This window comes from Indicator indicator, chromosome 2 (assembly GCF_027791375.1).
Source record: "Indicator indicator isolate 239-I01 chromosome 2, UM_Iind_1.1, whole genome shotgun sequence".
NCBI lineage: Eukaryota > Metazoa > Chordata > Aves > Piciformes > Indicatoridae > Indicator > Indicator indicator.
In genome coordinates, this window is record NC_072011.1 from 53,709,686 (window position 1) to 53,737,375 (window position 27,690).

The 27,690-nt window shown below is 37.8% G+C and overlaps 1 protein-coding gene across 3 annotated transcripts in view; it reads right to left on the reverse strand.

The window, feature by feature from the left end:
- Window positions 1-27,690, reverse strand: part of ESRRG (estrogen related receptor gamma) — a 126,215-nt gene that overhangs the window by 20,254 nt on the left and 78,271 nt on the right. For 2 of the 3 annotated variants that reach the window (XM_054392701.1, XM_054392684.1), the window contains one exon: window positions 25,424-25,585. In XM_054392701.1, the coding sequence (XP_054248676.1) occupies window positions 25,424-25,585 (162 nt within the window). Of the gene's footprint in view, window positions 1-25,423; window positions 25,609-27,690 lie in introns of all 3 variants that reach the window. The other variant, XM_054392693.1, reaches the window with a different exon arrangement.

The following is a 27,690-nucleotide window of genomic DNA, read 5'->3' on the forward strand; positions in this document are numbered from 1 at the left end:
AACAAAATATGAAGAAACAGCATGAAGGTGAGAGAGGAATCTAACTAAAGTAGTAACATCCAGTGTTAGTTCAGGTACTGCTCGTTTCAGCCTTTGTACGCATATGCCTCCCAACAACTGCACACAGACTGGGACTATCAAAAAATAAATTTAGAGTTCAAGCATCTTCAGCCTGGTGCACAGAACAGACTGATTTTTTGTACCTCTAATATGTGCTGCCTTTTATTAATAACCTCTAAGAGTCCCCTTTGAGAGCACTTTTCCTCAAAGAGAGCTGGGTCACTGCTGTTTGTCTTTTGCTCCCCTGGGGAAGCCACCAGTCATTTCCTCACTGAGAGCTGTGGCAATCCCTGCTCCCTCCCTATCTTTCCATCAAGGCAAAGTCAGGTTTCCAGGAATTCCCCAATCATGCTAATAATATGTATCCAATGCTGGAATGTATTAGCATATGGAGATAACCATGCTCACTATCCAATCAAGGCACCTATGTTAACTCTCTCTGTGCTGAGCCAGTTAAAAATCTCTTTCCACAACCAACCCAAAAACTTCCTGTGTAAGATTTTCGGTAAATATACCCTTTTTGCCCTCTGGCAAGAAATCAACAGCTCAGAACGGTGTGCTACACATCTTTCTTCTTCTTCCCAATTTCTATAACTTTTCTACTCATTAGCTGATTTTCTAAACGTGGTGCAGATGCCAAAAAACCCAAATTATGTTTACAGTCTCCCTAGTTTGGGGGAAGAGAGTCACACATATTCTCCTACAGGAATGTGAAATTTCTAGTTTACTTAGTTGAGTGTATATGTACCATTAAGATCACCTCTTAATGTTGTGTCTTAAGTCTACAACAGTCCACACACATAAAGAAAAAAAGAGAGGGGAAAAAAAAGAAAGCTGCCTGATTCTAATACACCTAATTAGCCATCGGCAGACTCTTAATTGCATACATTAGGATGATTCCATAGTGGAGATTAATTCTAAATATACCCAAGCAGCTGGTTAAGATGCCATGGATTACAGTGTGGACTGTACTTTTCCACTTAATTAGATATCAAAATTAAGCAGCAACAAGCATTTTGACATAACGGGGATCAAGCCGCCGCTTGGCATCCCAGAGCTGCACTAAAGTGACCGCTAAACAGAGCCGCACAGATGGAGAGATATTAAATGCCGCACTGGAAAGTAATTTCAAATAATAAAATATCAATATTTACATTTTAATTACCCCTACTGAGAGCCGCTCTGTCATTTTCACTATTGCCGACGCAGCAAGGGGTAGTGGAATGACATTGCGGCTCTGACTGCAATGACTATTTTGTTTCCATTAAAGAATGACAAGTGTTTTAGAGGCAGTGACACCCAGTGTGTGAACAAGAATGACAGCAGATCAGAAAACTCCTATTAAGGGAATAAATGACTCAACAAGAGAATTTACTTCAAGCAGCTGGCTCCTCCTTGAAACACATAATCCCTTCTAAATTTTCTGCAGAAAGTTTATTATCAGAGGTGCCTGGGGGAAACCTTAGCTTCTCATAAAACATTTAGAACGACAGGGCCTTACATGATGACCGGTCAATTTAAAAGCAATAATACTCAATGCTCACCCTATCTAAGAGTTATATCAAGAATTTGCATGAATCAAAATAGTTTGAGGGGAAGAAAAAAGGGACCTAGTGAAAAGCAAATTGCTTTCCGTAAGATCTGGAAGTTTTGACAGTGTGTGTGGAGAATGCCAGGGTTATTTCTGCTGCCTTCTCATCAGTCTTACTACCATTGGCACACCCCATCTCGATCATGATTTGCTGGCCTTCAGAAATATACCCAGCAACTGATAATAACAGGTAACGTGTACATGCATAGGTTCAGGCCTCCTGTTTCTCCCTGTGCATTTTTTGCCCATATATAAATATTTTTTGCTTCAGTATATACATCAGAAGCCCATCAGACACCTTTGCAGCACCTTAAGAATCTAATTACTTCTGATAAGGTCTGAGGTGAGTTTCATGGAAAATATTATATTACATCTGACAGTGATGCATTTATATGAAAGAAACAGAAGGAAGACAAATATCAAAACAGTAAGGAAAAAAAAAAGTCTTCCTTGGGGATGTCTGTCAAACTGTAGAGATCTTCAAAGAATTTCAGTGGCCTCAGACAAGAGAAAAGTGTGTAAGAGAAAATCCTTGGTCAGTACACCCCAATACGCAGCGAAGTGACCCTCCTCCTAAGTCATGGCATGCATTTATTTAATCATGTGCAGAGCTCAACTCCTATAAATGTGACAAATGGCTAGAACAGAACACAGGGGGAAAAAGGCATGAAAATTTTGACAGAACAGAAAACGAACAGCTTTATGGCAGTGAATATTGCAATAGTTTAGAACCATCTTTGACATTAAGAATTAGCAGTGAAGTACAAAAACTCTGACATTAGATGATTAACTAGGCAATCTTCTTTCACTTGTCTTTTTCTTCACTTCTTTTTCCTTTCTTTTTTTTTTTTTCTTTTTAGTACCCAGGAAGTACTTCTTAAGCATCCCTAATGCTTTTAGGACAAGACACTTCCCCATTTCTCAGACACTAGCACCTTTTAATTTCTGAAAGAGCCACGGTTGAAAATCTTAATTAATTGTTCCATACTGCTTCAGGATCATTATGCAATGTAATAAAGGCCGTGTAATTATGAAATTTTACAGCCATTACCAAGGCTGATGGCTCGTATTTCATCCTCAGCTGGACCCAATGGCTTTTAGCCACTCAGCTCCCCTTTGATGAACTACAGACAGATCTATCAGGCCCAAACAATATCCAGGCAAGGCGGCTATAATAGCTACCTACAGATGAAGCCATAGATAAAAATAAACTATAAATCTACACACAAATGCAGGCACATTGCCTCAGGATGACAGAGAGGAGAGGATGAGACACTTGGGAAAGCTGTCGGCTTGCAGAAAGGCAACCTTCTCTTTCCGTTTCTCTTATTCAGTTTGGAATTTGTTTGGTTTCTTAAAGATGTAAAATCCTCTCATACTTTTCCAAAAAATAAAAGAATATATTTTTTAATGCATTTTTCTATAGAAGACAATCCATCTAGTAAATTTGACCCAGGGGATTTATACAGACAAATTAGCATGTCCTCCAAATGAAGAATCCTAGTCAACAAGTTTGAAAATCATATTCTTAAATATGAATACAGGTCACTTGCTTCCAAGACTGAAAAAAGCAAAACATCCTTGCTTTCTAAATGCATTACCCTGAGCAGATGCACAGAGGTGAAGTCAGATGATAGGCTTTCATTGGAGGCAGCACCAGAGATGCAATTTCATGCAACATTGTCCTACATTATTTTATTTTCAGTTTGAAAACGAAAATACTTCTCAAAATTCAGTGCAACTTAAAACAACAAGAGGATTATATATGATTTTGGTACCTGCATCACCAGAATGGACTTTATGGAGGTCACATCCATCAGTACCCTGTTTAATTTAAGACAGAAGGCCTTCCAAGTACACATTGTTAGTCCCTCCAGACTGAGATGAGGCTGGATAAACGACCTCTAGGTAAGAAAAAGAGATGGAGAGCTGCAGCCTCCTGACCAACTATGAAAGAATCTATGAAAGATTCTATGAAAGCGTGTAAAAACATTAGCTTTAAAACTGCATCTATTAGTACCCTTTCTAAGCTCAAATGTTAATTGTGAAGCTGATGTTGTGCTCATGGCTGAGGTTAAAACCACCTCAGAAGATAAGAAAAGTTAGAAGGAAAGTATCAACAACACTCTCTGATTTCCAATATTAACAACAGAATGGATCAGCCCTTTCCAAAGAAAGCATGACAGACGTAGAGGAGGTTCAGAGAAAACTAAAACAGAGTAACACACCTGGGAAAACTCTTATGAAAAGAGACTAAGGAAGCAGAAATTGTTTTCCTAAAGGAGTGATATATAAGCAAATATGCACTAAAAGTATATATAAACTAATGGTATTCAAAATACATCTAAAGCTTTTATTCTCCCTTTCTCATAATACAGACCAAACACTATTACAGAGAAACAGGAAATTCAAAATGGAAGAAAGAAGGGAAACTTTTCATTCACAGAGTAGATGGACTGGGGAACTCCTTACCAGAGGATGTCACTGAAGCAAAAAACTCATGAGAGGGAGCTGATGCTTACACGGACAGCCAGAATACCTCCAGGTATAATACTCAAAATCCAAATCAAAAGGACAAGAACATTTTTCTTCCTTATTTAGTCTAACCAGTAAGCATAAAGAATTAGAAAAAGTTTTCCTGAGGCTTTTGCTTACTCTGGGGCCCATGCTTCTTCCCCTGAGGCTGATTCACTGATAGAAACAGTGGAGTATATGTTGATGCCCTATAACATTCAGTTTCTGGTGTCTTAAAAACTGAAGCCTGACAATTTGGACCACCTTTGAGGTATTTGGAACCTGCTCCCGCAATCTAAGTTCGTAGCAGAAGAGAGCTTAGAGCGATGTGCCCCAGGCAAAGAATTTCAAAATCAGAACAACTGGGTTCTCACTCTGGAACTGTTACTGTAGAAAGACAAAAATAACGGATATGGAAGAGCCACAGTGTTATCAGATACATAAAAGCAGCCAGATATATGCATGTGTGTTCACATAAGCCTGTATAAGCAGGCACTTGTACTAAGCAAACTGAGGGTATTGTAAAAGCTATCAAAATGAGTAAGGATCATCTCCTCGTTAACTTGTATTTGTTGCTTATTAAAGATATGGGGTTTGGTTAATATAACAAAAAAATGTCTTGCTGAAGGACAAAATAACAGTGTAATTACCCAGGTCAGAGCAGAGATTCTATGATTCTATGAAATATTTCCTGAAACAAGGAACAGAGTAGTCACAAAGGGTCACTGGTCAACAAAGCTACAACCGAAGACAGGCAAAGGGAATGTGCAATTCAGTTTCTTCCACCATATTGCTAAGGAAGCTTGATATGTGGTCTTTTATGGACCAGTCTCTGCTGGTAACACGTGTCATTGAAACAGCACGTATGGCAGGGGCTCACTGTACATGGTGAGAATTGATCTATTCCCTTGCAGCGTATACGGAAGCATCATAAACATTCTTAATGGGGGAAAAAACCCCAACAAACTCAACTCAAAAGTTTTAAGTACATACAGTACATCAGAACATCTAAAATACTAGACTATATAGACACTGCTGGACTCTGATTCCTGGACAGCATCTTACATTGCTTTCTTATGCTCTAATAAATTACTGGAATTCAGTGAGGACTCCAGGACTATGAAAACTGAGAAGATTGAATGCAGACCAAGAAACTGGCAGATCTTTTCACCTCCTCCACTTCCTATGCAGTTGACTCATATTTAGCCAAAACAGCATCAGCTGTTTGGATAATCTCTGTAGCTTTACCTTTTTTTTTTTTTTATCCTCCCAATCAGTCATATCAGTAGGACGAAAAGTAGATGCAAATAGATTCATCAGAAGTATTTTTCTGAGCAAAAACTTTGGGTAAGAATTAAATTCAAATATACTATTTTTATTTCTATTGGAGGAAGTAATACCTATTTGCCACATTAGCCTAATAAAAATAATGATAATTAAGTAGAAACCACATATATATCCTCCTATAATTGTTATGCTATAAGAGAACTGCATGGATTTTTACTCACTTTGGTAAATGTCCAGTCTGTGTCAGAGAATGCATGCCAGTATTCCACAATGAAAGATTATCACTATGATTTTAGTCAAGTACAGCTGAGTTATGTGGTCCAAAAGTTAGGCTGTTAATTTGTGGTTTATTGCACACTGCCTTGAAACAACTGGTTCAGACATGGTGAGATGAAGTCTGTTTTTGCCAAATATGAATTATTGCAAAGGAAAAGGGAATTACATACTTCATGAAAGACTTTCATTTCAGTACTGGGCTTAAAACAATTTTTTTCTTCAAATAATCCTTTCTAATTTCCCATTTAATAAATAGTTACATGCAGCTTATGTATCAGTATAATGTGCTTTAAAGAAACCTGTTTTAGACAACATGCAAAGGAGAGGTTTTGCTAAGTCTCTAAAAAACCTAACTGCAATAAGACCACACTTGAACATAGAGAAAGTTATTAGCATAAGTAGAGAGCAAAAATGGAAGGGAAGTGGGGTTATAATTCTACGTTTCTTTCAGTATTCACCAAATGTGGCACAAATCTGTAGCTGCTATAATGCATGTCATGCTTAACACTGATTTTCTACACTTGGTATTCCCTAGCTGAATTGTTTCTGAAGTCTATGGTGATTTTTTTTCCACAGCAAATCAGCAGTTTTTCAAGAGGTCTCTGTGCAACCCAGGAGTATGACATTTACTAATGTGTTGAGATTCAGGGATTCTCCTTTGTAGAAGCCAACACTAATAAGAAAGATATGGTTCAGTGTCCTGGGTATTCTTCCTAGTTTTATTAATTAGATGGAGAGCTTCTCCCTCTGGAATACTGCTAGGTATTTATTAACACTTCAGCCCACAAACTAGAGTAAATTTACAGTAGTGGAGGTAATTGTTACATACACTGGCTCTTGGTATCAACTTGGCAGGGACGAGCAAAAACAAAACCACAAAGAAAACCTACCCAGAGGTTTAGATTATGATCCTTTTCATGATATTTTAATTGTGCTTCTTAATCTGCTAAATTAAAAACTATAGTACAATCTTACTCAGATAACTGACAAAAAAGATCATATCAATTTGCAACAAAATGTATGAGTGCCTCTATCTTTTAATAATACAGAGACTTTAACAGCCATATTCAATATGGTCACAGAGTGACTAAGATACAAAAGCCTTTTACACTTGTACCATCTTATCCTTCAGCAGCTTCACATTTTCTTTCAAGTCTCCCACCTTTTAATGCACAGATACCCTTCCCAAGGTGATTTTTAATATCACCACCTTCTTTTTGCTCCTTCAAGTGTGGTGAGCTACTCCCACTGCTAAGACTTACCAAACTGGTGATTGATAATGACCAAGCAGACAGCGAATAATATCTCAGTTACTTATGCACTTCAGAAAAGAAGCATTAGGTATCATCAGAGCTACTTCATGGAACCACATTTCTCTCACCATTGCTTTCAGCCTTCCCTTTCTTTGCATTCTTCTCCTGCCAGATCCTCTTATTCCTTCTGGGCACAGTTTAAAGGATCACCAGTGATGCCCTGTCCTTAACTGGTGCACATTAATTTACCTACATGCAGCTCTTGGTGCTTTGGAAAGCTTTACTTTGATTATGAGAATTGGGATTTATTTTGCATTCCTCACCCTATGTTCTACATTCTTGTAAACACAAAGTGATGGGCTCTACTGTCTGGTGCTTGAACACATTTTTCAGTAGTTTTAGAAATTATGCAGGAAGCATGGTTGTGCCTTGTGTGCATGTGTACATTAGAGAGGTCTGAAACAAAATTTACATGTGCTAATACTGCTGGATCATCTTTTTTCCTTCAGCTTTCTTCTTATCCCGTTATTTGCTTTCACATGCCTGTTTATTACTCATGCTTCTTTATGGTGACCATCCACTCACTATGCCTTCCCTTATGGACTCATCTGCTCTATCAGTGATCTGAGAAGGAAGGAAGTGAGAAATTCCTCACCTGCTCTGTCAAAACATGATGTTTGCTGGGCCCTCAGGCAGTGTTTGGTACCAAGGCTCAATCACCACGCAGTGATGTTTGTGCAACAACAGCCATGAGAGATGGTTCCAAAAGGTCTTTTGTAATAATTCACTGCTGCTGGGATTGGCTTTGCAATAGAGGTGCAGTGAAACATTCTCACTATGTATTTATATTTTCATTCCTTTGATATCAAAGTAACAATCAGAATGACAATGGATCCCACTTAGCTCTCATGACTGCACAGGGCACACAGAATTTAGAATTGGCACTTGCAAATATACCTGTATCAAACAGTTAACAGGAGTGTATCATAGATGATGTCAGAGGCATAGATGAAGCATGACATACATACATACAGGAAGAATATAAGAAAGACAACTTAGTCTCCCAAATCTACCATTAACTTTCTCTGTGACTGTGTTGGAATTACTCAAATCCCCTTCCACCCCCTGTGTCAGTCTTTCTGTGCAAGCTATTAATATTTCTATTAATTCACAGGGCTATTATGCTGTTTTATTAATGTTTGAAAACAACAACTATTTTCACAAAAGAAAGGTCTACAAAGTATGTTCAATGTTCTTGAAAAGTATATGAAATGGATGAAGATACAAACTGCTCAAAATATTTAGAAAAGCATGGATAAACTCTAACCTGTAGTATATAAAATAAATAAACTGTTGATGCATTGTGCTCACATCTTTCAGTCCTAGCATGATGTGAATCATGTTTAACATTTTAAATCTATAGCTCTCAAAGGACTCCCAAAATTGGAGGTGTAAATCAGTTTCAATGTAAGGAAGTTAAATGATTTGCCCAAGGTCATACGGTAATTCAGTGTCAAGAGTCAAGAAAGAAACTTAGCCTTCATCTTCTAGTATTGGGCTGTCTCTATGGATTATGGCAGATCTTTAACTAAAACTCTCTTGAGGCCACTGGAAAGAGTCCTGCTCATACAAAGAGGCTCTGAATCAAGCCCATGTGAAGAAACAATTTAATGTTTTCTCATACTTTGCCTGCCAGCCAATGGTCAGAAAAAGTCCAGAAGAACATGAAGAGGAAGCTCTAAGTCAAGCTTGAAGATGGCTTCTGTGAAGGTGATCAGTTTTTTTTCACTTATTTCTATGGATGCAGGACTGTGCACACAGAACTAATGTGTTTTGAGTTAATATTAAGATGAACTCAGAGTAAAACTAGGATCTTAACCATCTAGTGCTGACTTTATAACACCACATAAGAGGGTCAAGTGCACTAGTTTTATAAAACCCAAAACAGACAATGATATTACACTGTATGTGTGAAATTGCATAAAATACACTTAATTAACTCCAGGTTGTGACACAAACTGCCAGTTTAAAACAGGAATTTCAAAGCTCTGCCTGACACCTTTCGAGTCATTTTGATTTTTCAGGAAGATAAAAATGTATAGAAATCTGGCCTAAACACGTACATGTTTTTTTTAATATTTGAAAAAAGCATATTATTTACCCAATTGCCTGGAATATCTATTGGAGAAATACATATTTATTTTTAAAAGCAATCCATATATTATTTACTCAGTGGATGAGAATGACTTCAAAAACCCGTTCTGGTCCATCAAATAAATACATATTTATAAATGGGTTTTAAAATGCATTATTATTTACCCAATGGACTGTAATAGCTCTGCTAGTGCCGTTACATGTAAATATGTAATTAGCCACACAATAAAAAATCCCTACAAAATTTCCCTGAAAAGCATTAGATTTCCATGTGTCAATGTGCAATACCTTTTCTGTTGTTATTATTTTGTTTTTTTTAAACCACAAAGGTGATTACCCTATGGTAATGGCTAATGCTTTGACGTATTTTAAAAAACCCACTAGCTCTGCATTTATGAAGAAGGTAAAGTTGAAATCCATATTTCTTTCTTTAAAAATTAATATTTTTAAAACCTCATCTTGCTATCAGGGCACCTGGCTTGAATCTTTCTGCCAGCCCAAGGATGGTGGCCAGACTCTGCATAAAGCACAGCTCCATCTGCAGCAGCAGTGCTAGCTGAGCACTCATGTCAGTGAGGAACTGAGAGCATTTGCTACAGAACGGTGTGGTTCTCACACAAGCTCCTCCACACTGATAGCCAATGCACCTGCAACGCTGCTGGACCACCTTGGAGAAGGCTTGCCAGTCTTGTACAGTGACAAACGTGACTTATTTCTGTATCTTCATGTGGGTTATTTTCTGCAGAGCACTCAAAAAATCTCTTTTTCTTGTGAAAGTGAAGGCAGGCTTTGAGACATGTAACTCCAGGGACAAAATCTGTTTTATTATACAGTCCCATAGGAGCTTGTCTTTGAAAGAATGGAACTTAATAGTAGCAGCCACTGTAAGTGTGTGGGAATTTGCTAAGAACAAGAATTGCTAGGCTTTGCCTATGAAAATAGATGGACCCTTTCCAACAGGAGTGAACAGTACCATTTTTAGTAGTGCACGTATGTGCTGGAGTAAGTGTCATACATTAAGATGTAAATTTTATGCTTTGAGCCGAATAGCAGGTGATTAATTCTGATAGCATAGTGATCAATTGGTACAGATGCTGCACCTGAGTAATGTTTGTTTCAGTACACCATGGTAACAGAGGTGCACACAGGTGTTACTTGCAGAGCTGTGCTACATCTCTGATTTCCTGAAAACACTCACATGGGTTGCATGTAGTTCTGCCAATTTTTTCAATTAGACCCATTATTGATTTGATGAAAAAGCAAATTAAACATACCATGGTAGTATGTAAATTGGTTAGACAGAACATAAGGTTCTGGTATTGAGCTTCTTAGGCACATGGCCTCTGTGTGCAGCTTTTACTTACCAAAGTCTCTGGAGATTATGGAAACAGAGGAGACTTTTTCAAGAGACCTAGGGAGCATGAGGCTAGCAACTGAGGCATGAAACATAGAGGGATATGATAATGTAGAGAGATCTTTAGAAAAGAAGTTTCAGGAAGGTCAAACTTTGTTAAGACAACAGAGCTGATGTTGCTTATTTGCTTCATTTTAAATCTGGAATAAATGTCTCATTTTCATGAAGCTGCTGCAGTTTTACACCACCTTGAGGATAAAAATAGGTAAAACCAGGTAATACCATCTTTTGTTTCAATACAGCAAAAAGAGTTATTTGTTAATTGATGGTACATTTTAAGTCGTCCAGTCTCTGGCATGTGGAATCAATACTGTGTGCAGCTCGCAAGAATTTCTTTGCAGTTTCCCCTCACCAAAGAACAAGAGTTTTGGTGCCAAGAATTAATAATGAGCAGTGACCACCCAGGAGTTTACATGTTCATGTTTGCAAGGTCACTCTCCCCACACGTTACTCCTTAAAGGAGCTCAGCATGATGGAGAACCCAAAGCAAGGAAATGTGCTTACCAGCAATGCCTCTTTTCGTAATTTCCCTTTAATTAGTTTACCAAATGTAGTCAAACTGTTACTACGAAAATTATTTTCTCAAGGCAGGGGCTAAAGGCTCTCTCCAAAACTCACTCCAAAGCACCTGAGGTTCACCTGCTCAAAGCGAGTTAGCTGAGACAAACTCAACTGACAGGATGCTGCAACAGCAGGTCCACCCAGGGCACACAGCTCATGGCAAGAAGTTTCTTAAGGTCAAATGCAGTAAGCCCCACTGTCTGGCTTTGGTGCACTGGAAACCTACATAAGTCAGCACAAGCCTACAAAATCCTCTTTTCTTATTTCCGCACAGCCGCTTGTGTTGTAGCAGAGACGGTGTACTCTCTCTCTCATGTCACTCAGCATTGCAAGAAGGCTCAATAATATCATTTGCAACTGGCCCAAATTCTTGTTGATACTAGCAGTTTGCCTCGAGGTCTGTACTTTTAGGGTCTGCACCCAATACTATTAGAACAGTCTAAAATATTCCAGTAACAGCTACGTTTTTTAAGATAAGAATGGGGTTTCTTTCGCTTCTAGTCTTACCAGGATAAAAGTTTATGTTGTTTTCTCTCTTGAAAAGCATGTAAATTGTTATACCCAAATAAAGTCATTAATGGAAAGCAAGACATTGCAAATCAGACAATAGACATATCAATTAATCCCTGGGATGCACAGGAGGCAATCAATTTTCCCAAATCCCAAATTAATTAAAAAAAAACAACAACAACAACACAGATAAAGAAAACCAATTTGAATTTCCACTCCTTTTAAAACATGGGCATGGGAGGAGGAGAGTAATTCTGGTATACCTGTCGTCTTCAACTTCTTCACTGTGTTCTGGAATTACTAAATGTGAGCTAGCTCGAAAAAAGTTGTGGGAAAAAAAAAAGTATTCTGTGTCAGTGGAAAAGCTGAAGTTTCAGATGAAGATGTCTCAAAACAAAAGGAGAGGCAGAATGTAGCAAATATCAGGAAACTTTCAGCTTTCCATCATCCATGCACAAGGTGCCTGAACTGGAAAACAGGTAAAGTTTCTCTTTTCGTGTCTTTGTGCACACTGATGGAAGCGATGTCCTACATCATTTCAAGACATTTATTGAAGTTTGGTGGTGGCAGTGGGACTGTTGTTAAGGGAAGTAAAAAAAAAAAAAAAAAAAGCAATGTCCATTTGAAGCTTGTCTGTGAACTTTGCATGAACCGCCAGGAATAATGTAGTGTGATGACAAGCCAGTTATACCTTCCACTAAATTTGCTGTCTGGAATGAACTGAAATAGTGTTTGGTTTGTGTAATTACGTCCATCTATCTTTATATTCCAGCGGCATATCGCAAATTGAAAATACTAAAAATTGACTGTTGGTTCTGATATTTAATGATTGCCAAAGACAAGACGATGATTTATTGGTTACTTACCGATGTGACACATTTGCATCTTATTAGACGGAGATTACTATTCCTTAAAATGCGGACGAGGCCTGATCATGTCTGATGGATTGATTTGATTTGCAAATGTAATCAAACTAATAAGAGGGAAAAAATGAGCAATAATGCCTTGTTTTTCAACTGGCAATCACTCCCCTGCCAACAACGCTGATATCCCTGACTAAGCAGCCTTCATACAGTCTTCCTGTCTCCTCAAATAAACAAAGGGATGCAAAGAGCTTGATAAGAGGATAACGAGCCAAGTATGGATGTAACACGGAGCCTCTATCTTAGCACTGTACAAATGTATCCATGGGAGTACCAGGATACGAATTACTGTACCCTCAAATGTTAAAAAGCAGTGAGCAAAAAGCCAAAGAGCAAAACTGACTGATAAAAAAGCCTTTACTGAGTGCAGGGAAAAAAACTTTGTAAAAAAATAAAGTGTTTAATTTAGGGAACCCCGGGAGAACACTCCTCACCAGGACGAAAGTTACACAGTAAGTACTTGGAACTCCTTAACCTGATGGGATGTTAATTAGGGACTGTAATTTGGACAATATGATTTGAGCAATTGGAATCACTCTCTGCAGCCACAGCATCAGAGAATCTATTTCCAGAGGCATGCTGGATAGGGTTTTAAAATCCTCCCAAATACTAATGAAGGCTTTCTGTAGATTTTTATCTGTACCATATTGATAATATAAACAGCTAAATAATATAGTTCACAATAAACATTTTATCATTCTGGCCAGATGCTGAAGTTTCCATGAGAGCTGAAATATGGTTCTAGATAAGAGCAGACTCTTATTCTGTTTACAGTAAATGACCCTTATTCTCCACAATAGGATTCTCTGCCTTGTTAATAGTAACAATAAAAAAAGCTTTGTGCACAGAATTGCATCAAGTTGCCCCCTCCCCCATTTAAACAAGAGTGGTAAGTCAGGCAGAAGGCAAATAATAAAGCTCTGCAGTCCACACAGGTCTCAGATTGTGACTTGCGTTAGGGATTGATCCAAAGCACAGTGAAATCAAGGCCAGTCTTTCTATTGGTCTAAATGGATTTTTATACAGAGCCTTACTAAAGAGGAAGGTTCAAGTGTAAATGTTGACAGCTGAAGAAGTGATCCCACAAATATTTGGGAACACAGAGAATTCTGCACAATGGAAATGTCTGTGTAAATAATGTGATTGTAGTGCTTAAATATTTTCCAGACTGATTGCTAATTTGCTTCACTAAGGGATATTCAATAAAGTAAAAAAAAAAAACCAAAAAAAACCTCTTGCTTTAGGGAACAGCTATTATGAAGTGTCAAGTTAAAAACAAAGTTGAATATATAGCTCCAATTATCATGCTCGAAGACCTCAAAATATTTTCATAATTTAAAGTTTTACAGCTGATGTAATTTATACTTATTTTAATAGTGGAAAAGCATCCCGGTCAAATTCCAATTAAATAATTACATTTTGCCTACCTAAAATTCTCACTGCATTTTTAATTGGATAGGACACACTTCACTGCTTCTCTTAAATTGTTTAGTGTTGCCATTTAGTATATAAATAGCTACCACTTTCTACCATGGAGACAGTATGTTTGTTCGTGCATCTATTGATGGCAAATTCCAGTTCACCTGTGTTGGCTACAGCTCTGGAACTCAGGAGACCCACAACAGCCTGTGCTCCTATCTCCTGCTGTCATAAGCTTTTTTCCAGGTGTATTTTTTACCTCTAAGCAGGTTCCCTGAAAGATGATATGACTGTCATTGATGCTAGCTGATTACAGTTATGAGTATGCAAATATTCCCTGTCAACACCCTCTTTTGACTTTATCTCCTGAAATGCCCATCTAAGCCTCTTGTCAGACACTGCCCTCTGTAGGTTTATCATACCAATGGAATTATCCTGCACAGTGTGTGTGCTGCTTGCCCCCAACACTACCTCACTCTCTGCCCAGTGCCTTTCTGCAGCACTCTGTTTCTCAGTGGCCTTTTCATTAGAGACCATGGTGTGCTTCATATAAGAAGATTATAGCACACAAGAGGTTATTCATCATTGCTGAAATGTGAGGCGCACTCTGGTGATCACCATGAACTCTGAATCTGTGTGGAATACATTAGGCAAAGTGCTAAGCACAAGTCATTAATGGTCTCTGGAAAATGTTCAGTCACTCAAAATGCAAAGAAACTCTTCACACTAGACTCCCACTGATTTCACTGGAATGCAGATCATCTGGAATTCACAATCTGTATTGCAAGCTCAATCTGTAGCTGAAGATTCACTGATAACTAAGCAATGCACTCTTTAATCTACACAGCAGTTAACTTCACCTCTGTGAAACTTCAAAGTAGTAAAAAAGGGAAGAATGGATCACAAAGGAGAATGGCTTTCTACAAGAGGCCAATATGGGGAAGGACTCAAAATTATTCTCACCGAAAGTGCAGTTAATTAATGAAAGATACAATGGTCATGGTAACTTCAGTATGCTGTTTGATTCATGGCAAGTTCAGAGCCTGAAGCCTGTTCATCAAGACAGACATGATGCTATATAGCACAGTTATACAAAGATCTCTGTAGAAATACACCCTGAAACCTGTTAAAGTTTATATTTATGCCACAAAGTGTAGCATCTTCTTAGAACAAACATATGAGCTGCAGCCATTACATGCTAAACTGTACCCCCAATCTTTCCAACAGCTGATTGAACTGCTGATTTGCCCCCATCTCTTCTCCATCATCATCATCACTCGTTGCCATAGTGTTCTCATGTATAACATGTCAGGACCTGGTAAGTTATCTAACTCTACTTTCCAAGTGCCATTGCTGTTGAAGCTTGGAGCTTTCTGTGTCTGTTAGTTGGATCTCATTCTAATATTTGATTTCATCTCAACTGTTAATGCAGCTGATTGAAACTGATGGTGCACAACATGGTAGATGAAAACATCTTGGGGAGAAGGTTCAGAGCTACACTGTGAAATTTCCACTCGTCTATAATACGTGCCTCAGGAGTCAAGGGTGGAAAATCCTTTGGGCAGACCTGCTCTACTGACAGAGAATTTCATAGAACACGTTTTCAAATGAAAGGAAGGTTCTGTGTTTGTTTTCTCACATGGAAAATTACCCAAATATTCCTGTCTGATATAAAATATTAAAATTGGAAATAATTAATTAAAATAATACACAAAACTGGCTTAAAATTTACAGACAAGTAAGTGTTCCATTTCAGCAATTAAATGCAGGAGCATTCAGTATCAGCATTCTTTGGATTCTGTCTCTCCTGTGTTTCTTGGGATTCTTTTTCCACACATATGTGTACATAAATTGAGCACTGCACATTAAAAGAAGCTTACTAGCAGTGAAGACATGAGTTCATAAAGCTCTTGTATGATCCATCTGATGCAGAAGGTGATTACTGCAGGCTCATTTTTAAATACTGAAGACTCTGTTATCAGGCTGGACTGAGCCTTACCATTATAACCCAGGTGCTCCCCTGCTATTCCTATACCATATATAACCAGGCCCAGGTCACCATGTGCCCTGCCAGAAACATGCTGACTGGCTAAGGGGGCCTTGCAATTGAGGTAATTAATCCTATTGTAATGTAGGTTAAGCAGGTGTGGAGCTGAACTCATCCAGGGAGAAAGTAGAGGCATCCTTAGAATTATAGTATTTAACTGGTCTCAGCTTACTTTAGGAAACTAGACCATCCTGTGCCACTGACCCAGTCATACAGGTGGAGACCTGTCTGCTCTAAATCCAGTCTGAGAAACAGGCTCTTTTTGACCTCCCTGCTCCCATACTAGATTTAGAGTATCAACACATATGACTGAAAAGCTGCTCTTTTCTTCCTCACCCAGTACAAAGGAAACATATTTTTGCTGGAGGCTAAGTTAGATGAGTAAGGTACCTGCTTAGTTTAAAATGGTTATCATAAGAGGAGTAGGTTGTTCTAATTTTAATTCTGCATTCCCAGCATCTGCTATGATGCTTTCACAGGCCAATTTAAATTACATGTAACATTCATGATCCTGGTTACAACAAAGCCTACAGGAATTTTAATGCTGATAAAAAAAAAAAAAAAAACAAAAAACAAAACAAACCTCTTTGAATGTTCTTTACATTCTGAATATGTTTGAAAAGAGCCTTATTTTTCTAGAGGAGGGAAGTTGTCCTGTAAATACAGAAGTGGTACCTTGTGAACATAAATAACAGGCTCAGTTCTACAGCATTTGCCTCTTCTGCAAATTCCTCACCTAAGGAACAATGTCAAGATTTGTTCCAACTTTCTTGCTGTGTTACTGAGCAAGGCATCTTCCTGCCTTGCGGCCACACATTACTTATAAGAAGTTGGCTGTCCTTGAGATATCAGTTGTACAGTTAGGGAAAGGCTGGGAAAGGACACCCCCTCAAAGACTCTTTTGGAAGCTTAAATTCTTTCACACAATATGCTCTTAACTGGCAGCCTTTTAATAGGTTGAACTAAATTTTGGGGGATGGCAGTGGAATAGCTTTAAAAAGATGACATGCTGACTTTAAAAAGATGACATGCACAGTAGACTGTGCCCTGCTAGTTCCCTGTATGCCACTCCAGATGCTGCTCCACTTGCAAAAGGCCGTAACTGCTGAAATCTCAGATTCAGCTTGCTTGCAAAAAAAAAAAAAAAAAAAAAGAGAGAGAGAACAAGAAAAAAGAGAGAACAAAGACTACAGTAAAATTAAAAAGGTTAAGATACATTTAGACTTTCTACCCTCTGGTAATAAGATTAATTCCTTGTTGACTCAGAAGAAGGAAAACTGTTACTGAGTCATCTGCAATTTACACAGACCTAATCTAGTAAACCCATTTGTCACACAAGAAGTGGGTACAAAGGTGAGTATTGTTGTCCTCTAAGTGGAAATACTTGCTTGAAGCTTGATTCTGCACATTGCTGTAGAGTCCTACGGTAGTGAGTACACACAGGGGACAAAGAAAACTCAAAGCTCCCACTGAGTGTACACACTGACTCCTGATGGGGGTTTATCCCTTCAGGGCCAGATCCTTGAACAACAGAGGCTGGCACAGCACATTTGACTTGTACACCCATGACAACTGATCCTACCGAAGGCTCCTGGTCTGTCTCTGTAGATTAACTAGGCAAACTACTATATGTGTTTTCTTTTAGAAATTCTTGTAATGCTTGATCACTGAACAAGAGCAAACCATATCCTACAGTTTTATTCTAGATCTTTTACACCCCCTCTCAAAAAACACCCAGCCGTGCTACTGGAATAGTTTAATTTTTTTTTTTATATTTTTTTTATTCTGTTTAGCACCATATTCAAACACTTTTAAATATGCAGTGGTGTACTTTGGGCCTCATAGGACTTTTGTAATACAGTATTTGCAAGTGAGGAAGCAGGCTGTGTAAGTCAGTCTGCAAGTCACCCTGGGTAATACAACACTCTTGATTTTCCTACAAGAAGAATAGTGAATAGGCTGCTACATCTTTTTATACTCTTGCATTTAAGAATCAAATAACAGCCATTTTTGTTTACAGAAAGAAAATGAAAAGCACTGGCATTCATTACTGTTGATTTGCTCTCTTTTTATTAATCATTCCTTATTTTTAAGGGGCCACAGGAGTGAACAACATAATGCAATGGTAGGAAGGTATTTACCAATTTAGCACCTCATTATAAAACTACTCAGAAACCTCTTTGTCTCTCGTTTAACATAATAATTATTAGTGGCAACAAAAGTGGATCCCCACACTTGCACCATGATTAGCAAGTGATGAATTTGAGTTGAATACATTGCATTTTGCTAAGTAAACCTTATTATATCCCAAATCCTTAGTCTAAAAAACATCTAATTTTAAGAAAATAATTTCCACTCCTGTTTAAATGCATGTTTCCAAATTAACCAGTAATATTCTATAGAAAACTGCCTCTTTTATGCTTGAAGTCTCCAGCTGCCACACAATTTATATCTCTTTCCTCCCCTCTTTGTTTTTCAGCCATTTTCCCTGAATGTCAAAGTCAATTTAGTGCATTTCACTTTGCTGAATAAATCAGAGGCGAAATCCTTGCTAAAAGTGAAAATTTGATTTGCTAAAAGGAGCTTAGGGCAACTATTAATCAATATATCCAGAGTGTCAAAGCTAAGGCCATGATAGACATGCATTCATTTGGAGATTGGTTGAGGCAGATAAAGGGGGACACTGGGAAAAAAAAAAAAAAAAAAAAAAGAAGTGCAACAGCCAGACAGTGTAGTGTGTATGTTGGGGTCATGGGTGAAGGGAGAGGACTGTTCCAAAAAAAAAAAAAAAACCCAAACCCAAAACCCACAAAACACCAACAAACAAACAAAAACGATGACAGTGACTCAGAAGGAAGAGGAGACAGGTGAACTTTAATAGAGATACAAAGTTACTGTTTAATTCTGATCTTGAGAGAAGAGGATTTTAATGAAGGACTTTTTTTAATTAAAAAAAAAGAATACAGAAGAATTGAGACAAGTTATTTTGTTACCTGTAAATTCTATTTTTTTTTTTTTAGTTTTCTTTTGCTTTTGTCAATAATTATTCTTAAACAATCTTTTTCAACAAATACATAGAGATGATAAAATCAAAGCTACCAGGAGTTCCATATGCTTTTTAAAAAGTCTTACTGCACATTTGTTTTATATTCATGTCTGGTTTTCAGGTGACAAGGTGTTTGTATGCTTTGGATTATGTGTTTGGGTTTTTTTGTTGTGTTGTTTTTTTTTTTCCCTTAGTTAATTCTAATTCCAGTAAAAAATGTCAGAAGTGACTATCCAGGAAACTGAAATGCTCTTTCTACCTCAGGACATCTGTGTCTAACAGTACTGGAATCCTCCCTTCTCCACTGTTGTGGCTCTCAGTTCTAACTGGAACCAGACTTTTCTGATCAGCAGACACATGAAATGTGTGCATCTCTAACTGCACACATAGCCTGCTCTTCTGTAGTGAAATCAGCTGAAATTTTGCCACTTACTTTGGTAACGGGTCCATCAAGAACAGTCTCATGTGGATACATTAAACAATTAAAAAAAAAAAAAACCAACACAACAAACAGACCTTTCTGTAACTACTTTCGACCATACTGTAGATACCTGGTTTGTTTTGAAAATGCTAAGAGGCTGTGGAAGTGTTTATTCTGCACTATCCTGGAAATCCTATCTCCTCTTCCCTCATGCCTTGCAAAATCACTTAAATCTTCTCTGTGATACTGTATTAAAAAAAAAAAAAAAAAAGAGAGAAAATAAATAGCATCATTCCTAGCACTTCTAATAATGGGATAGGAGAACCTCTGGCATTTTAGGCACACAGTTGTTCCATTCTGCTCAGAGAAGCTTGAATCAACATGATGATCTAAACACTAGCAGTGTCAGAGAATTTATCTGCTAAAGCTCAGAAATAAAACTGACAGTGAATTGCTGTTTTCCCATATTATACAATTTAGTGACAGAGGTCAAGGAAGTCAGTAGGCCTTGAGAAGCTGTTTTTGAATCTCTACCTGTAAGACTCAGGGAATGGTCTGCCTTAGATTATATATGTTATACAAGTTGAGAGTTCAAGAACGTTTCCATCATAGGAAAAGCATGTCTGATTTCCATGATTAGAGGATGTTTGTAGAAGGAGTTAAGAGCAGAGAGTGGGCTTTTGATAAACAGAAGGCAAGAGAACTTGCAAAATGTCCAAGATTGAACATTGATATAGGGTAGGATGTCCTGATTCCCCAGGAGGCTGAAGCTATTATTACTACAAACTTTGCATGAAACAGAACATACACCATTCCATGCAACTTGAGCAGTAAATACCACAGTTACATGTCCACCTGCCTGTGCAGTGACAGGCACCCTGTGAGAGGGGGCTCTAAGATACAGGCAGGAGTCCTTGTGTTGTCTGAAATGGTCCTGAAGTCAGCTAGCAGCACTAGAGACTGGTGAAGGCCTCAAAAAAGACAAATTTTACTCAGGAAGCAGCATGGTACAGACCTAAAGGAAGGTGACTATTGCCCTTGCAGAACTGAGATTCTGTATAAACCACCCCAGTAACAATCCAGAGAAGGATCTGAGCATAAAACAGGATGCTGGCTATAGCCAAAATGTGTGCAATTAATTATAAACACCAGGTAGTTTCAAAACAGGATTTCAGTCTCTCTTCAAAGTCCTTCAGCATTTTTTTCTCTGTCACTTCAACAGAGGGTGTATGGCCACTGAGATGTAGATACATAAATAACTACATCCATGAAACCAGGTACATATATACTTAATTCATATCTGCATGGATGTGCCATGTATGTAAGCTCTCATATTTTCTTCAACATTAGCTTTCTAAAAGTGGCTAACTTTTTCTCTGTACTTTTACCTACACTGAGTGGTATTTCTGAAACAGGTGGTGAGAAAAGGGCATTTTAGAAATGACAGCTCTCCAACAAATCATGTTCTTGTTCAGTATGACAATGTTAAACTATACCCCTGAGTGTTGCTTTGGAAAGGAAAGCTTAAATATTGTCCTCCACAAAGAGTATCCAGAATAATAATGTTTCATAAAATATTAACACTAAAATATTCAAAACATCCTTGGATTTGCTCCATCAAAATCATGCCCTTTTTTTTTTTTAAATATGAGCACCAGTGGCAGTATCAATTCCTAAATACTCCCTTTCTTGAACACGGTTACTGCTAGCAAAACAGGGATATAGCTGAAGATAAGCAGGCTTCTTTCACTAAATAATGTAAGTAGTTATTTTTGATGTATTACTCTGATTTACTCTTTCCAAACAAATTTTTCATTTTAAGTGTAAAAAGTTGAATTCTATGGTCTGCTTGATGTTTCTTCATGCATGCAAATTTTTTAGAGAACATTTTGTCTTTAGCTTCCTGTTATGCACACTTTTAAGAGCTTATTTTTTCTGCCTCCACTTAATATGAAAGAACATTGCACATTTTTGCTGAATGTCAATGAGATAGCTACATTACAGAAATTGTGCCTAAACTACTCTGATACTGTGACTGGGTACCAACAGAATTCCACCCTATACTGGCAAAGAGTTTAATTAATACAATCCAACCAGTATGAAGTGGAATCTCCCCAAAATACAATGTAAAGTGTAGGAAACTCACCCACCAGCAAATATTGAATTTATCAGGGTTCTCTTCTTTAAAAGATAAATAAAATAAAATCGAAAAGTCTTATATTTACAATATCTTTGGGTCAGTTAATAGGGGTTTTGTCTCACCAGGCAGGAGACAAAGCAGCATTGGCTTCTCCCTAAGCACCTTCAGTATTTTACTAACAAAGTTACAGTACATCGGAATATTTTAATCTGACACAAAGAACAACAATAGATCTGACTGCTGGGCTGATAATCTTCTTATCACACCCTGTGAAACCTAGCTCTAATATTTGACTGAGCCTCCATTACTCGGCAACACATTCTAAAAAGGCCAACAATGGAGAGAGAATGAAGTGGAGTGTGGAAGTACCTCCATATCTACATAAAAGAGATTAGAGGCGACAGCGTTCCATTTTACAGCTCAATCATATTGTGTTAGCATGCGCTTATCCGAGCGCGGATGAAATTGAAAGAGAAATAAAAAAGAGTCAGGCAGATAGGAACCAGAAAAGCGAGGCATGAGCAATTTCCAAGGATATAAAAGGATGCTAATGGCGGGGCCCTGTCATTCTTAAAAAGGGCTATTAGGGCACCATCATCTGTTCTTGTGCCCTTACGCTCCTCTAACTAAAGTCAAGCATTTCCTAATGCCATTGTGATCTTTTTCTTCTTCAGATAAGACATGGTCATGTTTCATAACAACACACTTTCCATTTATTTGATTTATAAATGCAAGGAGACTAATTCTATTTACTGATAAAGGCTTTCCATATATTTTTTTTCTTTCAATATTTCCTTTTTGTAGATGGCATAGACCTTTTGTTCAATAAAAGCAACTATTGAACTGTTTCCAATAGCACAAAAAAAGTAATGATTTTATGAAAGAATTTGAACTTTGTGTAATTCTAAAACATTTTTTAAGTCAATGACTGCAATGGAAAATGGTTGGCCAGGGCAGAATGCATATTGCATTGTTACGTTTTTTATAGATAAACTCATTAAAAGACTTAATAGCGAAAACGTTATTTTGGTTTCTTCCACAAAGACAAATTTTACTTTGAGCTGCAATGCTTTACAGCTGAGATCTTTATTAGTTATTAAGCACTTGATATATAAAGGCCTTTAATTATACTGAACCTTAAGAAATCACCACAGTAAAGAAAGATTTGCTGATTGCTGCTTTGCTGTGCTAGGCACAAATTCACTACTAGTATAATTAATTGATTCCAAGAGATTTACACCAAGGATTTACTTAGTTCACTAAGCTACACTGAACTTTTACGCAAATTGCACCCTTTTTCTAACTCATCCTTTTTCCAATTGTTATGTTTCTGCCTACAGTAACATTTGTTAGCTCAGAAAACAGTCAGCAAGCAGCAATCCAGCCTCTTCTACAAGTTGTTTTGTGTCAGACATTAGCTGACCAATTGGCAGTCCAAGTTCAGCAGTACTCCATCATTCAAAACCAAGCTACAAAAGCTCATCACATTTGCGCTTTAGCATGTCAAGCCCTTTTGCATTTTGATTTTTGTGATCAAATGCAAGGCAAATGCAAGACAGATTTTATCACTGCTCTCTCTTACCAGAAAGCTTATAAAAAGATTGAGTTTATTTCCTAGGATTGTTTTCTTCATATTCCTAAACTGACAGATGAGTAAACTTCGCTAAAGTGTGGCTATACCATGGCATGTTTTTGAGTTTTCCTTGTAATAAAAGGCTGCCTCATGGCAGATACGTTCCTCAACTGGATCAGATCAGACTTTACATTTTCAAGGCCAGTTTACAGCATTCAATACCTTTTCCAGGCTAACCCAAGACATAATTTTAAAGGTTGCTTAGCCTCATCCCTCTGCTCTTCCTACCCCAAAGCCAAATCAAAGCTGCACAGCATATTCACAAAGCAAACTGACAAAAGTTCCCTTGCTACTACTACGCAGCATGACTGACTTCTTTGAGAACTACTCTATATTGGTTAGGGTGATTCAGGTATCTTCCAAAGATGAAACTCAAACTCACCTATTTAACTCATTCTGACTTAATTTGGGGTGCTTTATTAGCAACCAGTGTAAGACAAAGTAGCTAGTATAATACAGAGTGATGTTTAAATTAGTTTACAATTTGCTTGGGCTCATCTAGAACTGCTCTGAACAAAGCCATTCAGAAATGTCAGCTGTGTTCCTAACCACTGTAACAAATTGTTGCCTGAACGCTGCACACCTAATGACTTCAAATTAGCTTCACTGCGATATTGCCTGACAGTTCGTTACGACTGTTAGCAACATAGCTGGCGTATCATGACCAATAAATTGGTTTCAGTGTGGGCTGGGAAAGGGACTTCCATCAATTTGATTAAAGAAATTACTGTAGCATTCAAAGCATAAAGACAAACTAGTTTAAGGAGACAGAAATAAGTTAACTGTACCAGAAAAACACTGCTTGTGATACAAAAGCTCGTTTGTACACCGTTTGTGGCACAGAGAACAACTACATTTCAGTTGTGTGGCATACTGACTATTTTAGAGACTATAGCTTGTTGTCTCTTCTCTGAACTAAAATAATGCTTCATAAATATACAAATTATTTTATTGTTCTTCCTTTTTTTGGTGTTTATATTTATTGAACATGACCCAGCAGCATGTACCAGAACAGAACTGAGGTCTTGTGCTGGTTAGCACAGAGGGGAAAAAAAAAAAACAAAACAAGAGGAAGACTCTCTCTTTCTATCTATGGGATTTCTTTTCATACTACAAATTAAAAAAAAAAAAATGATACACAAACAACTGAGTGCATCATTTATTCTACTATTAAGGTATCCCAAAACCACATCTACAATGTGGATGATGGAATTAAAGGTTACCTGCTCTTAGGCTCATAAGGCTCCACTATCAAAATTAGATAACTTTATAAAGAGCTGATGAAAACACACCAACATGCTCACTCATCTACTGGACTAGAAAAACACCTTAAAAAAACAGAATAAAAGGCAAACCTTTTTAGCATGTCTTTACCATTTGTGAAAGGTGACAGACTGAGAGCCCTGGAGACTCTCTCCAAGTTTGTCTGGTACCTCACAGAGCAAGCACAAATACCTCAGCATTGGGGGAAAATAAAACACATCTGATCTGAAGAAATCACTCATTTTTTGAGAAAATGCTTTTGGTGACACACACACACACACCCCCCCCCCCAATATTCTTGCTAACAGTAGTGCTAGTCTGCTTTTATAATATCAACACATTCCATGATGTAGACTGCAGTCATTTCATGCAGTTCAAGAAGCTACTAACTCTAAGAAGAGACCTTTTGGTACAATCTAGTACCTTCTACTTAACAATTCAGTTCTCACACTGGTTCATTCAGTGGAGAGAACAATTTTTCTCTGCTATGTGAAAATATAACTGAATTTCTCCACCTCTTGTGGTCATTGTAAGATAGGGCTGCATTTATGTAATACAGGAAGCAGACTTCAACTACCCTTCACACCAGGCTAATGCTGTAGATAGCAAGGTAAGTTTAAAGGTAAGACAGGAAAAAGGTTCATTCACTGAGGAGCATATAAAACTTATTAACACAGTAACTCTAACTTATTAACACATTATTAACTTATTAACACAGTTAACATTAAAACTTATTAACACAGTAACAGCAACAATAATTCTATTTCCAAGGTAAGATATCTAACCTATGTCCTATGTGTGGAGCCCTTCAGGCACTGTAGTAAGACAATAAATCATATTTTTTACCAGAACAGAGTAACCCATGCGATGATTTCTGTATGTCATCTATTTGCAATAAATACTGTATGTACCTGGAATATGCTTAGCCCATCCAATGATCACCACCAGTTCTCTGTCTGCCAGGTCACAAAGAGTGGTAAGTGCTTTGATGTCACTGTCTGGAACGGTGGGGTCAGGCATAGCATAGATCTTCTCTGGTTCAGCCACCAGCAAATGGGAGACAATCTTGTTATCTGTAAAAACAGTCCAGAACAGTACAAGATCACCAGTAGCATCCTTCTACTTTTCAAACAGATGGTTCATATGGCAAAGTGCATGAGAATTTTTCTTAAGATACCAAACCTAATTAAACCTTATTGCAACTTCACTGGCTTCTACAAGTGGTTACAGCACAATCACCTATGATCCATTAGGATCTCAGGTAGTGATAGGACTAGGGGGAATGGAATAAAGCTGGAAGTGGGGAGATTCAGGCTGGAAGTGAGGAAGAAGTTCTTCACCATGAGAGTGGTGAGAGCCTGGAATGGGTCGCCCAGGGAGGTGTTCGGGGCCCCATCCCCGGAGCTGTTTAAGGCCAGGTTGGATGAGGCTCTGGCCAGCCTGATGTAGTGTGAGGTGTGCCTGCCCATGGCAAGGGAGGGTTGGAACTAGATGATCCTTGTGGTGCCTTCCAACCCTGACTGATTCTATGATTCTATGTTGAAAATGCATGACCACCTCCTAATATTCAAATACTAACTTTGTAGAAAAAGATGAATGTATTACAATGTATTTTGGACTGTGCAAACAGAAAAGTTTTGCCTTCCTCGCATTATCTGCAACGCTCATTGTCCTGAAAGGCAGGTGTATTTTTTGAGCAAGTAAATACCACAAGCAATTAGTCAGTCATTGAAATCTGTAACTTCTGCCAGTGATTCCAACTACCAGTCTTTATTTTAGATGTCACTGTTAGAACTGTTGCAACGAATACGCTCTCAGGACTTTCTCAGTGCTCAATATCCCATATATCATCTATTATGGATACCCCCCCTGCCTGTTGAAGTGTTAAGAATGAATCTCTACTCTTTGTGGCCTATTCTGTAAGAAAAGGAGAGTGTTGTCATGTATTTGCTTCCCAGTGAAACACACAAAATTAGCTTAAGTACAAAACAGACTATGAGCTCTCATTTCCAGCCAGTCAGTAATAGGTATCAAAATTAGTAAGAATAAAGAATGTATCAACAAATGCAGACTCTACTTCAGAAAACTGAGTTTGTGCAAAGAATGGTACTTTTACCACACACTAGTTATTTTTATCTATAGAGCATTATCATTTGTGTATTTAATGTTTACTTTTTTCATGCAGATGACTCATGGAATCTATTTGGAGTAATCAACTAAGTTATAAGGAAAAGTGAAGAGAGGAATAAAAAAGAGCAAAAGAGCCTGTAAGATTTACAATACAGTGTTGCTACTCTATATTCTCTAAGTAGGAGAAACATAAAATGAACATTATATCTATGTAGAGGCAAAATGGAAATATCTCTCTGCAGGAGCCTAATTTGTTAGTCTGAGAAGGCAGAACTGAAAAAAGGGAAAAGGACTAATTTGTTAAGCTTGTTAATACAGGAAACATTACTATACTTCCAAATATATTTACATCATACTTGTTATGGTAGGTGCATTGTGTGATCTCAACTGCACCACCAGAATTTAAATCCCAAATGGCACCCTTCAGTGAATTTACACAAATCTATTGCCTCGATTAGGATTAAGAGTCATGAAGCTTGATATAAATGAGATTGCACTGCAAGACACTGTAAAGTATTTTCTGGCTACAGAAAAAGTTGCCAGAATTTGTATAATTTTCCCCTTCTACATGTAAATCACAAGATGGAACACGCTGTTCTCCTGTGGGGGAGCTGTAATGGGAGCTAATGGGGATGTGGCTTGCCCCAGGAGTGTCAGAGAGGCTCCCTACCAGCCCATGATAGATTTCCCTAAAACACACACTTGATTCAGATTTCTGATGCTTTACTGCTCTTTTATAACACAGACTCCTCAATTCTGATCTACTGTCTCTACAATTTTTGCTTTATTCCAAATTTGTGTGTCAGAAGTTGTGATATATCTTAGCCCTACATAAAGTAAGTGCAAGAGCCAACTGGAAGCCATCACATCAAGCATGTTTTATTACAAGGGGATATATTCATGCTTTATATGAACTATAGGAACTATGCCAACTGAGTAATTCTTGATCTCAATATTCCACTGATTATCAAACTGATTAATGAGGAATTCTATTCTTATTTAAAGATGACAGATGGTAGTTTTAACTTATATTGGCAAACAGCCTTTG